Source organism: Pelodiscus sinensis, chromosome 18 (assembly GCF_052426305.1).
Source record: "Pelodiscus sinensis isolate ZL-2025 chromosome 18, ASM5242630v1, whole genome shotgun sequence".
NCBI lineage: Eukaryota > Metazoa > Chordata > Testudines > Trionychidae > Pelodiscus > Pelodiscus sinensis.
Genome location: NC_143069.1, coordinates 4,498,764 through 4,514,690, shown reverse-complemented (window position 1 = coordinate 4,514,690; position 15,927 = coordinate 4,498,764). Strand labels below are relative to the sequence as shown.

The following is a 15,927-nucleotide window of genomic DNA, read 5'->3' as shown; positions in this document are numbered from 1 at the left end:
GTACCTGTGTAAAGAGTTGTGTGTGCGCACCCGTGTAAAGAGATACGTGTGTAAAGAGTTGTGTGCGCGCACGCACATGTAAAGAGGTACGTGTGTAAAGAGTTGTGTGCGTGCACCCGTGTAAAGAGGTACGTGTGTAAAGAGTTGTGTGCATGCACCCGTGTAAAGAGGTACGTGTGTAAAGAGTTGTGTGCACGCACCCGTGTAAAGAGGTACGTGTGTAAAGAGTTGTGTGTGCGCACCCGTGTAAAGCGTTACGTGTGTAAAGAGTTGTGTGCGCGCACCCGTATAAAGAGGTACGTGTGTAAAGAGTTGTGTGCGTGCACGCACATGTAAAGAGGTACGTGTGTAAAGAGTTGTGTGCATGCACCCGTGTAAAGAGGTACGTGTGTAAAGAGTTGTGTGCACGCACCCGTGTAAAGAGATACGTGTGTAAAGAGTTGTGTGTGCGCACCCGTGTAAAGAGGTACGTGTGTAAAGCGTTGTGTGCGCGCACCCGTGTAAAGAGATACGTGTGTAAAGAGTTGTGTGCGCGCACCCGTGTAAAGAGATACGTGTGTAAAGAGTTGTGTGTGTGCACCCGTGTAAAGAGGTACGTGTGTAGAGTTGTGTGTGTGCACCCGTGTAAAGAGGTACGTGTGTAAAGAGTTGTGTGTGTGCACCCGTGTAAAGAGGCACGTGTGTAAAGAGTTGTGTGCGTGCACGCACATGTAAAGAGGTAGGTGTGTAAAGAGTTGTGTGCGTGCACCCGTGTAAAGAGGTACGTGTGTAAAGAGTTGTGTGCATGCACCCGTGTAAAGAGGTACGTGTGTAAAGAGTTGTGTGTGTGCACCCGTGTAAAGAGGTACGTGTGTAGAGTTGTGTGTGTGCACCCGTGTAAAGAGGTACGTGTGTAAAGAGTTGTGTGTGTGCACCCGTGTAAAGAGGTACGTGTGTAAAGAGTTGTGTGTGTGCACCCGTGTAAAGAGGCACGTGTGTAAAGAGTTGTGTGCGTGCACGCACATGTAAAGAGGTACGTGTGTAAAGAGTTGTGTGCATGCACCCGTGTAAAGAGGTACGTGTGTAAAGAGTTGTGTGCACGCACCCGTGTAAAGAGGTACGTGTGTAAAGCGTTGTGTGCGCGCACCCGTGTAAAGAGCTACGTGTGTAAAGAGTTGTGTGCGCGCACCCGTGTAAAGAGCTACGTGTGTAAAGAGTTGTGTGTGTGCACCCGTGTAAAGAGGTACGTGTGTAGAGTTGTATGTGCGCACCCGTGTAAAGAGGTAGGTGTGTAAAGAGTTGTGTGTGCGCACCCGTGTAAAGAGGTACGTGTGTAAAGAGTTGTGTGCGTGCACCCGTGTAAAAAGCTACGTGTGTAAAGAGTTGTGTGTGTGCACCCGTGTAAAGAGGTACGTGTGTAAAGAGTTGTGTGTGTGTGTGCAGAGTCTCTAGCAGGCTGCCTAAAGCCAGCGGCAAGGCCGTCACCACGGGGGACGCCAGCATGGGAGGGGGCCGAGCTCTGGGCTGCCCGGCGCAGGGGGCCGGGGCTCCGGGCTCAAAAGCCCCTTGGGGCTCCGGCTGCAGACAGGAGGCCGGTGCGCTGGGCGTCGTGCCCCCTAGACAGCTGCTTTGTTCGTAACCACGGCCTGTCGCTCGGCCCCTCGCAGCCCGTCTGCTCCGGGCCTTCGGAGCGAGCGGAGCCGGAAACCCGCCTCCCTGCAGGGCTCCGCGGGGAACCGCCCCGGCCGAGGCCTCGCTCCTCTCTGTGCGTGACCGGCCGTCCTCGCGAGCGGCGCCGCCCACTAGGCCTGGCTGCCTTCAGCCTGAGCCCGCCTCGGCGAGGATCCGCCTTGGGGGAAAGAGGCCCGGGGCTGAGCCGGCTCTGGTATCCGGCCGGCGGACTCGGCAGCGCCCGGGGGATGGGGCGGATCCCCCAGCCCTTGGAACCGAGGGCAGGTGCCGCTGGCTAGCTCGGCCATCAGATCTGGGCTGGAGGCTGGGATGCTGGGGGAGGGTCCCCACCCTGTACACTGCAGGCTGGAGAAGAGGTCAGCGTGAGCCTGGGTATGAAACGTACCAGGCCAGGCCAGCGTCTGGGCCAAGCTGGGAGCCTGCCCGCGGAACGGGACGGCCGGAGCCTGCTCTTGGCAGAACCAGCAAAGCCGGGGAGCTGGAATCTGGCTGCACGGGGGCCGTTCGATACCGTGTCCCGTGAAATCCCTTCCCCCGGCCCATCGCCACGGGCTTGCGTGGCAAGCGGGGGGGGGGACGAGTCGGTGCGGCCATCAGCCTGGGGCGGGGGGGGCACTGTGTGGGGAGAGGGGACTGTGTGTGGGGGTGGGAGGGGGGAGGCTGCAGGCAAGGAGCAGCGGGGAGGGAGGGGCCTGGGCTGGAGTGGGCACCGGCAGAGCTGGGGGAGCCCAGGGCCAGGCTGGCAGGGGCTGTGGGGGGGGGGGCGGGGAGGGGCACCCAGAGCCGTGTGTGCAAAGCTCCTCCAGCCGCTACCTGCCCTGGGCCTGGCTCTCGTCTGGTGGCTGGCGCATTTCTGCCATACCGGGCACGACAGCTGTTTATGTTTCCACCACGGGAGGGGCTGAGCGGGGGGAAAGCAGGACACGGGGCAGGCGCTCGCCCTCTTGCCCCCACCAGCCTGTCCCTTTAGCCACAAACAACCCTCCCCCCCCATCGCTCTGGCCGTGGCGCTGACCACAAGGGACCAACATCTACAATCACACAGGGAAACTGAGGCACGGGGTGGTGATTTGATGGAGGCAGAGTGGGAACAGCCAGGAGTCCTGACTCCCGGGACCCTCTGCTTTAACCGCTAGGCCCCACTCCCCTTCCAGAGCGAGGGCTGGAACCCAGGCATCCTGGTGGTACACAGTCTGCCTGCTAGGCAGGGCTGGGAATGGGGGGCCGGGGAGGGCTAGTTCTCTGTAGCGTGGGGGGAGGGGGGAGGCAGAAATCTTGCATCTTTGCTTGGTGGATTCCTGCTCTGTAGCCCCAGCTCTGGGTGGGGAGTGGGGTCTAGCGTGGGGGGGGGAGGCAGGACTCCAGGGTTCCATTCCCAGCTTTGCCGTAGACTCGCTGCTGCCCAGGTTGGTGCCTCAGTTTCCCCATTGCTGTGCTGGGGCGGTCAGGCCCCTCCCCTTCCCCCACCGCACAGCTCTGGGAATGGTGCTGTTGGAAACATCCGGGTTCCCTTCCCCTGGCCTCGCGTTCGCTTCCTGCCCCGAAACGTGCCGGCACCTGGAGCCCACAAAGTGCGGGGGGTGAGGGGACCACAGGCCGGCTGCTCCCTGCTGTGCTGGGGGCGGGGGGGCAGCCAGTGCCTGGCAGGCTGCTCTGTACCTGCAAGGGGGAGGGGAACTTAGGGAGCCAGTGGGGCAGATCCCAGTCCGGGTTGGCAGGGGGAGGGAGGGGGACAATACAGGGCCTTTCCCCTCCTGGGGCACCGGGTCTGATCCAGCTGGGTGGGAGGGTGGGGACTGGGACTTTCTGCACTCAAGCGCCAAACCCTGGCACGGTCGCGGGGTCCCAGCTTGCAGGACCCACAGCTGCTGGGTGCTCCCCAGCCTGGCTCCCAAATGCCCCTTTGCCGAGCCACTGCTCGGCTGACCCGTGACAGCCCCTGGCTCCGGGCCCTTTGCCTGGCAAGGCCCCTCCCACCTCCCCCTGCCCGCAGCAGAGGGCACCCGCGTCGTCCACTGCCCTGCGCCAACAGGGCCCCTCTCTGTGGTCGCTGCCTCCCTCCAGTGTCTTCCCCTTGTAACTGCGGCACTGGGTGTCTGCCAGCCGCCAAGCAACCAGCTGCTGGATCCAAGCCTCCCCGGCCAGGGGCGAGGTCTCCCTACCCCACTCCGGCCAGCTCCAAGTCTCCCCCTCGCCTGACCTAAGAGCTGGGGCCCCGTCTCTGGCTCTTGGGCACAGCCCTGTTTGCTCCGTAAGCCCAGCTCTGCTGCTGGCACACGACCGAGGCAGCGGGAGGCCGGCAGCCCCCAGGGGAGACCGTGCCCCAAAGGGCAGGTTTGTGCCTTGCAAACAAGCCAGCCTGTGGTAGCTGCACCTTTACTAGCCCCCAGGACAGAGCCCACTTTCAGATCTGCCCAGGCACCCGTTCTCCTAGATGGCAAGGCCAGAGGGAAGCAGCGGGCAGATCTAGGATCAACTCCGGCTGAGCCACACAGGCCACGATGCTTAGGGGAAAAGAGGGACAACCCCCCCTTCTAAGGCTGGTCCTGCGGGCTGGTAGGCCCGGTGGGTTTCAAGGCAGCTGGGGGGGAAGCAGGGCAGTGAAATCAGTCTCCCAAAAGGGCAGCTGGCATCTCAGCCCCCCACAAAGGTCGCTGCCCAAGGGTTAGATGCCAGCGAGATGAAGCTGGACACAGAGGGCAGGGAGCAGGAGTCAGGCTGCAGGGGCTGGGTGAGATGGGAGGATACGCAGGAGGCTGGCAGGGCATGGCACCCCTCCGCCCCCCTGCCACCCCAGAGGCAGGGAGGTGACAGTCTTGGCCACCCACCACCCGCCAGTTTGGAACAGCCTGGACAGCTCCGTCTAACTTGACAAAAGGGGGAGTGGAGCCCCCCCAGCAGTTCATGGGAGCTGGGATTTGCCCCCCACCCCCAGCCAGACCCACGGCAGCTAGTTTTTCCAGGCAAGGGCAGCCTGCTCTCGGCAGGGGGTACATAAGACAACCCCCAGCGGCCCCGCATTTAGAGGGTTAGCGTTCACCCGGGGTGGGGACAAAGCAACAATGCCAGGCAGTTCAGGCCAGCCCCTTCCCCCAACTCACTTGAGCCAGCTGACTGAGGAAATGCCCCCAATTGTAGCCCCCCCAAACATTCCTCCAGGGCCTCAGCCTGTTTAAAAGCCCCAGATGCTGTTGCTAACTGGAAGCAAAGCCGGGGTCGGAGACAGGGTGGGGTGCTGCCCATGCTGCATTGCCACAAGGGGATTCAGTCTATATGATTGGGAAAGGGGCCTGTAACCTATGATCTTTGAAAGCCACCGCCCCAGAACCAGGGGGGAGAGAGAAGAGAAGCTGCCCTCAGCAAACAAGCCCCTGGCACCCTGATCAGATGGGGACCTGGCCTAATGGGATTAGGGGCAGTGCAGGGAACACAGCAGCTGTCTGGCCATGAACGGGCAGTTTTAAAGCAGCAGCGAAGCATGTGAGAAGAGAAATACAAGGTGGCTGCTCGGAGCAGGTTTGCTCACCCCAGAGCAGAAAGGAGGCACCCGCCAAGGCCCCTTTCCCACTTCGGACTCACTCTGTACTTGGAGCCTCAGGTAAAATCTGACTCACGTCTTTGACACCTTTGGCCCAGAGTCCCAGGCCTAGAAGAGCCACTTCGGTGGGTCAGGCCTCAGCTCTGACACTGGCATCTGCTTTCCTAGCTCGCCAGCTGGGACAGGCTGCCAGGAGAGAAGCGGAAGAGATCTAGACCTCGGAGGGAAGATGGGGTTGAGGGCAGGGGGAAGAGACGGAGACATGACTCAGCAGCATCAGGTAGTCACTGTATTTTATTGGAAAACATTGATATAGTTTTATTTTCACAGCTTGAACTGAACACAACACCGCCCGCTTTCAGACAGCCTCGCTCCCACCAGTCCCGCACCCTGGCTTTCTCCTTCCGCCCGCTACTGCTCACAGCCGGGGGCCAAGAGGGGCACCGCCAGCCACCGGTTCTGCCACAGGGCACACAAAAGCGCCAGCTTTCCAGGGGGAAAAAAAAAAATCTCCTTTTTTTCTGAGCACCCTGCCCCTTCCCCAAACTTACAAAATTAAAAATGAGAGAAGCAAGTTGACGGCTCATGCTCTCCGCAGCAGGTTGGCCAGGCAAGGGGAAGAGGGGGGGGCGGGGGGGGGGGGGGGGCTTTGCAACAAGAGCACAGACATCAAGAAAGCAAAGGCAGGTCACAAGGTAAAAACAGCAGCGCTGGTGACGCCCACCTGGCCAACGGCCACTCACCGCAGGGCTCTGACAATCCCCTCCCGCCCGCTAGCTCTTGCCAGTCAAAAAGCAGCCATGCCTTGCGCAGGGCGGGGACTGGATGGGTTAGCACCAGTATTTACACAGCAGCTCTGAGCGTTGGATGTTGCTTAGGAATCATCGCATGGACATTTACAGTTTGTACAGGGCTACGATCAGGGAGAAACTAGTCCTGGTTTTAGGATCAGGTGTCAAGAGCCAATTTCTATGTAAGGGTTTTTTTGGGGGAGGCTGTTCAGACCCTCCCCCGTCTTTCCCCGGATGGCGTGACAAGGTCTCTGCAACCCCCTCTCACCATGCCTTGGGATCATTCGCCGACCAGACAAGAGGCTTTCCTTCCTGCTGCCCCCCCGCCGTTTCCAGGGGCGAGACGCTGAGGCCGCGGGGTGAATGCATAGACCCACAGTGCCAGACGCATGCAACACGGTTAAAGTTTGCTCTTTCCGCGCAGACGCGTGGATAGCGAAATCGGCGTGCTGGGACACCGGCCAGCCCCGGCTGCAGAACAAAAACCCCCAGGAACAAAACACATCTGCAAGGCTGAGACTTCCAGGGGGTTGGGCGAGGGGAGGACGGGGACGAGAATAGAAGGAAAGGGGCTGAGGGGACAGGGCACAATCATGCAGTTTGGGAAAGTTAATTTGTTGTGGTTTCATCAGATTTATTCCACAGCCGATTGGAGTTTGCTGAAAGAACCAGGTTACTTAAGTAGAGAGAGAGTGTTGGAGAAAAGTACTGAAGGAGAAAGGGCATCGCCAGCCGCCCGTCCCGGATCCTTCACTTTGCGGTCATCATCTGCACGAACTCTGCAAGAGACACACGGGGTAAAGGAGTGAGGCAGGATTGCAGCCCCACTGCGCCTTTCCCCAGGATGGGGGGCCCAGCCCATTGACATCCCCAAAGGGCCCGTGCTCAGAGCGAAGTGTCGCATAGGTACAAGGGGCGGGGTACCCATCTTGGCCAGTCTCTCAAACCGGGAGAGTCTGTAGACAGGCATGAGGAGAAACAGCCAAGTGCCCAGTGGCTGAGCTGAGACTAGCACCCAGCACTCTGGGTCTCTGCCACCTTCACCCAATGCAGAAATGCAGCCACCTCTGAGGAGGGACTCAGCAGCTGAGCACTACAAGAATCTCAACATCCCGCTAGCACAAGTGTGGGAATTACCAGCCTCCGGGGGCACTTTTCAGGGGGCAGGACCATACCACCTATGGCCTGGTCAGGTCAAGGGCGCTCCACTCTGGGGGACTCCCGTGAACACACCACCCTGGCAGCTGGCTATGCGCTGACTCACCTTCGTAATTGACCTGCCCGTCCCCATCGATGTCGGCCTCCCGAATCATCTCGTCTACCTCCTCATCGGTCAGCTTCTCGCCCAGGTTCGTCATCACGTGGCGCAGCTCAGCCGCGCTGATGTAGCCGTTCCCGTCCTGCCAGGTGGGGACAATGGAGCGAGGTGTTAGTGCCGAGTGCAAGATCGCCTCCGACACAGCCCACCTCGCCCCTCCAGAGGGGGGCTTACCTTATCGAAGACCCGGAATGCCTCCCTGATCTCTTCCTCGCTGTCCGTATCCTTCATCTTCCTCGCCATCATGGTCAGGAACTCGGGGAAGTCGATGGTGCCGTTCCCTGGAAAGCAATCGCCGCCGGTCAGCGAAGGAGACTGGCCGGACACCGATTCGCTGAGGCGGCAGCTGGCGGTGCAAGGGACAGCGCAGGTGACGGGCTGCGGGTGAGGCAGGAGTTCGGGCCCCTGGGCCTCTCTGCTGCGGCTGCCTTCGCACCGGCACCACTCGACGTGCCTGAGGTCCCTGAGAGCGGCTGCGAGCAGCCAGCATGGGCCCTGCCTGGCTTGGAGCCACCAGCCCTGAGGTAAGTGCTACACCGGAGCCCAATGCTGGGCTGAACAGGCCGATGGAGCCCAATCGGGACAAGCCAGGGCGCCCGGGATGCCACATACAGCGCCGTGTGGGGGGGCTGCTCCTGGCCAACCCGCCCCAGCCAAGCAGGCTGCCCTCGGCTGCTCACCATCCGCGTCCACCTCGTTGATCATGTCCTGCAGCTCGGCTTCAGTGGGGTTCTGGCCCAGGGACCTCATCACCGTCCCCAGCTCCTTGGTGGTGATGGTGCCGTCCCCATCCTTGTCGAAGAGGGAGAAAGCCTCCTTGAACTCTGCGAGGGGGAAGCCACCAGGCGTCAGTGATTCCAGCAAGATAAGCCCGTGACTCCAAGCGCACTAATCACACCCTGTCAAAACCACATGGCTAGAGGCAGCTGGGGGGAGGGGGGAAGAGGCCGTGTGATCTGGCTGCCCCAGGCATAGGCCGGTTAGCCCAAACTCAGCGAAAGACTACAAAAGGCAAGACCCAAGCTGGCAGTATTTGAGCCAGGGCCGAGGGGCACGCGCGGGTTGGGACTCACCTGCTATCTGCTCCTCGGTCAGTTGGTCGGCCTAGAAGGAGCAGAGAGAAGTTAGTCAGCAGGGCATGGAAATGGGCAGTTGTCACCAAATCCAGCAGGCAGCTCTTGGCAAAGGGTGCTGGCCTGCCAGGCCTGTCCAGCGACCGCCTCGCTGCTTCAAGCAGTGAAAGCAAGAACGGCCACACCAGGCCAGCCCTCAGGCCAGCCCAGCACGCTGCCAATGGCAGGTGCCCCAGAGGGAATGAACAGAACAATCACCAAGTGACTTCCTCTCCTCCCCGCCCACTCCCAGACTCTTGCTAACAGAGGCTGGGATACCCCCTGCTCTCAGGGCACGGCTCTAGGGTAAGGGCAGCCCTAGCTCCCCACAGAAACCGGGATCACCCAGCCATCCCCGAAAAGCGGGCACGTCAGCTGCTACAACGCCTCAGCATGGAAGTCAAGGGGGCAGCTGAACCCCCCAGCCACTGTCACAGCCAATACAGCCAGCGTCCCGGGACTGCTTGGCTCCTTTCAGAGCCACTGCCCATGGCGTGCGCTCGCTGCTCACCCCGTGGGAGTTGGAGCCGCTATGTGCCTCAGTGGGGCTCACAGCGCATGGAGGCAGGCATCTCGGCAGGGCCATGTATTATATTAACAGCCAAGCTAGGTTAGCCAATGCTGCAAGCATCTGTGAGCTCGCTGCTGGGGAGCCTTGGCCAGCCACGGCAGGAAGGCAGCCTGCGAAGGAGCCCTGGGCTGAGGCACACGCGCCAGCATGGGGATTAAGAACGCCAAAGCTCGGCAGCCCCCAACGCAGGGTTTGTAGAAGCAGCGCCTGTCACAAGGCTGGTTGAATAGGACTTCAGCCCAGGTCCCTCTGGACCTAAAGCTTTGCCTGCAGGTTTAGAAACTGCCGCACCAGGAGGCAACCCCGTGCAAGCAACTAGGAATGGTGAAGGGAGGAGGCTCCACTGTGAAAGGCGAGCTCACCCCTGGAACCAAGGACGCTGGAGCAGAGCAGCAATCAGACAATTCTTGCAGCCCGTCCCTGTAATAGCCGCATGACTTCGGCATCAAATGAATAGCCCCGCATAGGCCCTAGCGGCTGTGCGTCCCTCGGGACAGCAGTGCCCAGCTCCACAGAAAGCCCCAGTGCAGCGTTTGTGGAGCAGCGCCACGAGAAAAGCAACAGAGCCCCAGCCAGCCAGGGTGAACTCAAGCCCACAGAACAATTCTCAAAGCGAGTGAAGGGAGACCCAATGAAGTTCTCAGCCATAGACGGTGATGGGGGTGAGGTCAGCTCCCAACAGAGGGTCCAATAAGGGGACCAATTCGTGAGGCAGAGAACCAGCTACAGGACCAAGTGGCTCCAATCTCTCACCAGCCCCAGCTGGTTTTGGGACGGGCTGGCATGAGCCCACGAGGGCAGGTGTCATTTTCACCTTTGCTCTCTGGCTGAGACTGGGTTCTGCAGCCACCCAACCTCAGACTGACCTTCTGTCAGATCTTGACCCAAAAGCAGTGTCAGGCTGGGGGGAGCCCCCTGAGGGATGGGAAGGCACAAAGCAGTGATGGAGACTTCAGGCACCAGGTGGGCAAAGGTATCTTCAGCTGAGGCAGTGACACCAATGTCCTTACAGGCATTAAATGATCCCAAGGCATTTCCCCAAAAGACTGCGTACTAGCCCCTACATCCCAGACGATTCTGACTTGGGCAGATCCATTAGGCCTCCCCAACTCCCCTGCGGTTTCAGTAGGATAGAGTTCTTATGGTCCTAGCCTGACCCATCCCAGTGGTACATCTTGCAGGACCCTCCTAGACCGCTCAGGTGAAAGGTGCTCTAGAAACAGATTATTAAGGAGAGAATGAACAAAGATGCATTTATTAGGCAGGAATATTGATCAGTCAATTGAGATGGGGAAAGGCAGCTACCTGTCCCCAGAGCTGATGGTAGTTTGCAGGGCTGGATGTGAATGAGGTATCTTCGTTCACGGAGATGAGAGGTCATTTACACAGCTCCCCAGCACTGGAGGCAGCTCTCTGCCCAGCTGCAGAGGGAGAGGCTGGAGAATTTGGAGGGTATCAAGGAAAAGACGAGAGCCTGCATTAACAGGAGTGTTGCAAGCAAGACAAGAAGTCATTCTCCCGCTCTGCGCTGATCAGGCATCAATGGAGTCTCGTATCCAATTCTGGGCACCACATTTTAAGGAAGACGGAGAAATTGGAGAAGGTTCAGAGAAGAGCAACAAAAATGATGAAAGGTCTAGAGAACATGAGCTATGAGGGAAGGCTGAAGGAACTGGGATTGTTTTGCTTGGAAAAGAGACGGTTGAGAGGGGACATGATAGTTTTCAGGTCTCTAAAAGGGCATAATGGGTGTGTGTGTGTGTGTGTGTGTGTGTAGAATTGTTCTCCATTACCTCAGAGGCTAGACCAGGCCAAGAAGCAATGGGCTTAAATTGCAGCAAGAGGGGTTTAGGTTGGACTTGGGGGGGGGGGGGGGAGAAGAAACACTGTCAGGGTGGTTAAGCACTGGAATAAATTGCCTAGGGGGGTTGTAGAATCTCCATCACTAGAGATATTTAAAAGCAAGTTGGTACCCTTGGGGTACTCAAGAGAAGTCTGGGGGGGGGGGGTAATGTCAACACAACTGAAACTTGGAGAAAACTTCATTTGTTTTAAGTTTTACGGCACTTGAAATTTTTGGGTGTAAAAAGTACAAAAATAATAATCGCCCACCCACGATTAAGTTGTTTAAACAAATGTGTTGCAATGGTAGAAAAAAAAAATGTAAAAAAAACGTTGTGTCTGAAAACTGTAGGTACTGGGGTACTTATTTTTTGAAAAAGGGGTACTTTATAAAAAAGATTGAGAAACACTGATCTAGACGGTGCTTGGTCCTGCCACAAGGGCAGGGGGCTGGACTTAATGATCTCTTGAGGTCCCTCCCAGTTCTAGCACTGTCTGATTCAATGATCTCCAATGGGGATCTCCAGTGTTGATCAGTCAACGCTACTTTTGTAAAGGGAAATGATGCTTCCTGGATCTATTGAGGGGGTCAACACACATGTAGACAGGAGTGATCCAATAGATTCAATGCACATGGACTTTCTGAAAGTCTTTGCCCTAAATGCTCTGAAGCAGCAAAACAAGCTCTCAGTATAAGAGGGGAAGTCTTCTGTGGATCAGTAACTGGTTAAAAGACGAAAAAAAAGTCTCTCCATTCTGAAAGCAGAAGTAAATAGTTATGTCCCCTGAGGGTCTGTACTAGGATCAGAGTTGTTCAACAATGAAAAAGGATCCGAAAAAAGGGGATGACCAAAGGTGGCAAAGTCTGCAGAGGATACAAAATTACTTGAGAGTTAGGTCCAAAGCAGACTGCAGAGAGACAAAGGGATTTCACAAAACTGGAGGACTGGGCAAGAAAGTGGCAGCTGAAATGCAAGGCTGATGAATGCAAAGCAATGCATATAATGCACAGAATCCTAACTACATACAAAATGATGGGGTCTAAATTAGCTGTTACCACTCAAAACTGTGGTGTCATGTGGATAGTTCTCTGAAAACATTCACTCAACACGCAGCAGCCGTCAAAAAAGCAAACAATGTAAGAACTATTAGGAAAGGGATAGATAACAGTAAATCTAACACCACTATAAAAAGCCATGATATGCCCACACCTGGAACATGGTGTATAGGTCGCCCCATCTCAAAAAAGATATTCGAATTGGAAAAAGGTACAGAGATGGGCAACAAAACCAATTAAATATATGTAACAGCTTCCACACGAGGGACGGTTAAGACAACTGGGAAAAGGGACGGGAGGAGGAGGAGTGTGGAGAAAGTGACAAAAAAGTGCTAGTTATCCCTTTGCATACCAAGAACTAGGGGTCACCCAATGACATTAATAGGCAGCACAGACAATCTGTGGAACTCATTGCTTGGGGGTGATGAAGGCCAAAAATGTAACAACTTGAAAAGAGAACGAGATGAGTTATGGAAGATAGCCATTGATGGACCTATTAGCCAAGTGAGCAGGAACGCAACCACATACTCGGGGGGGGGACAGGGGGGTGTCTCTAAGCCGCTGACTGCTAGAAACTGGGATGATCACTCAGTAACAGGGTAACCAGCACCTGGCCTGGGCCCAGCTGGGCCTGTCATGCCTGCAGAGTGATGGGCCAGTTAACCATTTTCAATGGGATTTTACATCCCTACTCAGGAATTGCAGTGTTCCATTCATTCCCCCAGAGCACCTGGCCCTGGCCACTGTCAGACAGTACAATAGGCAGAGGGACTGCTCATCTGACCCAGCATGGCCCTTCTCTTCACTTTTCGGATCCTGCCAGGGCCTGTATCCTCACAGAGCAAAAGACCAAAGGCCAGAGCTCAATGCTGGCATGTAGAAAGTACCAGGATCTGCTGCCCAGCAGGAATTCAAGCTCCTAACCATCCTCCTCTCCAAATGAGCCTCCACTTCCTCATGTCCACCTGGGTGCCTGCTCCCTGGGTTTCCCCTGGGTGCCTGCTCCTAGATCCCACCAATGTAGAACTCTCTCCTCAGCCTAGCTCTGATCCTTACTCATGCTGAATCACCCTCTGCAGCTTCAGGTTCTCTGCTCAGCACTCCCACTGCCAACAAAGCTCCCCTCGCCTAGTACCTGCCGACTTAGTTTCTTGTACCCTGCTTTGTAGCAGCTGGTGCTGGCCATTGTTGGGAGCAGCTTACAGGAGCCCCTGGCCTGTTCCAGCCTGGCAAGCCCTAAGTTACCAAACACCTAAGCCCAGTCTCCAACACCCACCAAGGTCATGTTCCCTCAGGACAGAGCCCCAGGGTGTTCCCTCATCCCCTAACCCCAGAGATCCCTCCTCCACTTCACAAGGCCCTCTCCACCAAGCCCGAAAACTTCAGCAAGATCTTCCTGCACCCTCACACCAGCCATCTCCAGGACTTACTCAGCAAGACCCTCTCCATCAACCTCATCAAGCTCTCCCCAGATATCAGAGAACACCCCAAAGCCAACGGCCCTCCCACTCAGACAACAGTGCCAACCCCAACAGCTGCCTCAACTTCTTCAGCTCTGGTAGTTCCTCCATCAAGCCTCTACCTTAACACATACTTAGATGGCCTCAATTCTCCCCACCCCAGGTCTGATCTTCTCCAGATCTCTTCCCTATGACCACCCCCAATCCTTAGTTCCTAAATCCCAAACCCCATTCACACTTTACTGCAAACCCTTAGATCGCCAATTGCTCCAGGCCTTTCACTCTCCCCACACCCCCAAGCTCTTCTAGCTTCATAGGCTCCAGCTAAGGTCCCCAAAACCTCTAAGCCACCCCCCCCAACCCTTTCCCCCTCGAGCTAGAGTGACACTGGGTGAAAGCTCTCTCACTGCATCCCTGAGCTGCACAGATCTAGACCCCCAAGCTTGTCCTTCACACCTTCCCATTAGCATCCCAGACACCAACCCACCCTTTGCAAAAGCTCTAGATCTTCCCCCTTCACAGCCCCAGCACACCCCTGCAGCCTCCTTGTGACAACCCTCCTGGAGAGCCGCCCACCCAGGCAGCAACTCTCCTGTCAGCCTCTCCACACCCTGCACCTTCATCTCTTCCATCTCTGCACACACCCAGCTTTCTCAACACCCCACCCGACACAGCCCAGCCTACCCACCCACCCCCTCTTGCCTAACCCACTGCAGCCACTCCCTCTCTCTGCAGCTTCCAACCCCTAACTCAATGGGCCCAACCCCCCAAGTCACCCTCCCTGCCACACAGGAAGTTGGGGGGGGAGGCTGGAGGCCTGAAAGCTCAAAACTCCCACCCCACTGACACTCTCAGGGCCCCCCTACAATCACCTTAGACCCCCTCCACACCCACTGGCACCCACATCTCCAGCAGACAAACCCTCACTGCTTCCTCCTTGAGCTCCCCAATATCCTCACCCACCCCCCCACCTCCCAACCCCCCATTCCCCAACCCCACCCCCTCCCACTCCTTGCGCCCCCATTCCCTAACCCCCAACCCCCAACCCCCCCACCTCCCATTCCCTAACCCCTCCCACCTTCCAATCCCCCACCCCCACCTTCCAACCTCTCATCCCCTAACCCCTCCCCCTCCTTGCACCCCCATTCCCCACTCCCTAACCCCCCTTCCACCCCACCCCCTCCTTGCACCCCCATTCCCCACTCCCTAACCCCCCTTCCACCCCACCCCCTCCTTGCACCCCATTCCCTAACCCCCCCACCTTCCAACTCCTCATCCCCTAACCCCCCACTCCTTACACCCCCATTCCCCACCCCTCCCCCCTCCTTGCACCCCCATTCCCTAACCCCCCCACCTTCCAACTCCTCATCCCCTAACCCCCCCACTCCTTACACCCCCATTCCCCACCCCTCCCCCTCCTTGCACCCCCATTCCCTAACCCCCCACCTTCCAACTCCTCATCCCCTAACCCCCCCACTCCTTGCACCCCCATTCCCCAACCCCCCACCCCTCCCCCCTCCTTGCACCCCCGCCCCCCTCACCATGGCGGGGTCCGGCTCGCGGCGGCGGCGGCAGGAGGCTCCAGGCGGCGGCAGCGGCGGTTGGGGGAGGGAGGGAGGGAAGCACCAGCCGGGACTCGCGAACCGCTTCTTTCACCACCCCGCCGTGAGATCCCTCCGCCAGCCACTCGCGGCCCTGGCCCCGCCCCCGGGCCCGCCGCGGCAGAACGGGAAAGGGGGTGGCGCCCGCCGCCTCGGCCCCGCCCACCCGTGACGCCGCGTCCCGGGGACTCTTTTCTTTCTCCGCGCAGGAACACTATCTCGTCACGTCGATCATGTGTAGCGCCTTCCCATTGGCCCGCCTGCCGCGGCGGGATGAGAGCGCGGCGCTGATTGGCCGTTGCTCACCTGCAATGCGTAAAAATTGGAGCGAGCCATGTTATGGGGTTGGCGGGGGGGATGGAACAAAGCGCGGGACTCGGGAAGGGGAGCGGAGCCAGGCGGGGCCCAGCCAGACCAGTGCAGCTAAGGCGGGGGGGAAGGAGAAGGGCGGAGACATTCCCTTTTCCAGAATGGAACAGCCCGGAGCAACCCTCCCCAGCGGGCATATGGACCGACCCAGGGAGTGGGCGGAGCCCAGGAGATCACATGACACATGATCATGCCTCTAAAAAGATTACGCCTTTATTGACACAGCAATGGGCCCTCCCATTTTGCCACGCCCCTGAAGATGTTGGCCACGCCCCTCATGGCCAGGGCCACGCCCCTTTTCCTTAATATGCCCATAGTAACGTTGGTGGCGCCTCCTGCTCCCAGCACCACTCTCTCAGTTATAGCCACGCCCCTGCTCCTAATGCCACGCCCATATCTCCATTGGCCACGCCTCTTTTTCTCAGGACCACACCTCCATCGTGCCTGGTGCACGTGGAACTTGGGGGCAGCCCCATTCACTAGGCTGGAGTGCACCACCCAGGGACAGCCCCCTCCCACCCCCCCACCACGTGGCCAGTCTGATGGAAAGGACACCCCTTCCCAGGGGAGATGGGGGAGTCAGGGCGCACTCAGGCC

General features: G+C 58.1%; 1 protein-coding gene across 1 annotated transcript; it reads right to left on the bottom strand.

The window, feature by feature from the left end:
- Positions 1 to 5,485: 5,485 nt before the first annotated feature.
- On the bottom strand, positions 5,486 to 15,032 carry CALM3 (calmodulin 3). The gene is made up of 6 exons (XM_075915030.2): positions 14,902 to 15,032; positions 8,392 to 8,422; positions 7,999 to 8,142; positions 7,493 to 7,599; positions 7,265 to 7,400; positions 5,486 to 6,779 (listed from the first exon to the last, which is right to left on the bottom strand). The coding sequence occupies exons 1-6, from the start codon at positions 14,902 to 14,904 to the stop codon at positions 6,751 to 6,753; spliced, it is 450 nt and encodes a 149-aa protein (XP_075771145.1). The 5' UTR covers positions 14,905 to 15,032; the 3' UTR covers positions 5,486 to 6,750.
- Between the last annotated feature and the right edge of the window lie 895 nt (positions 15,033 to 15,927).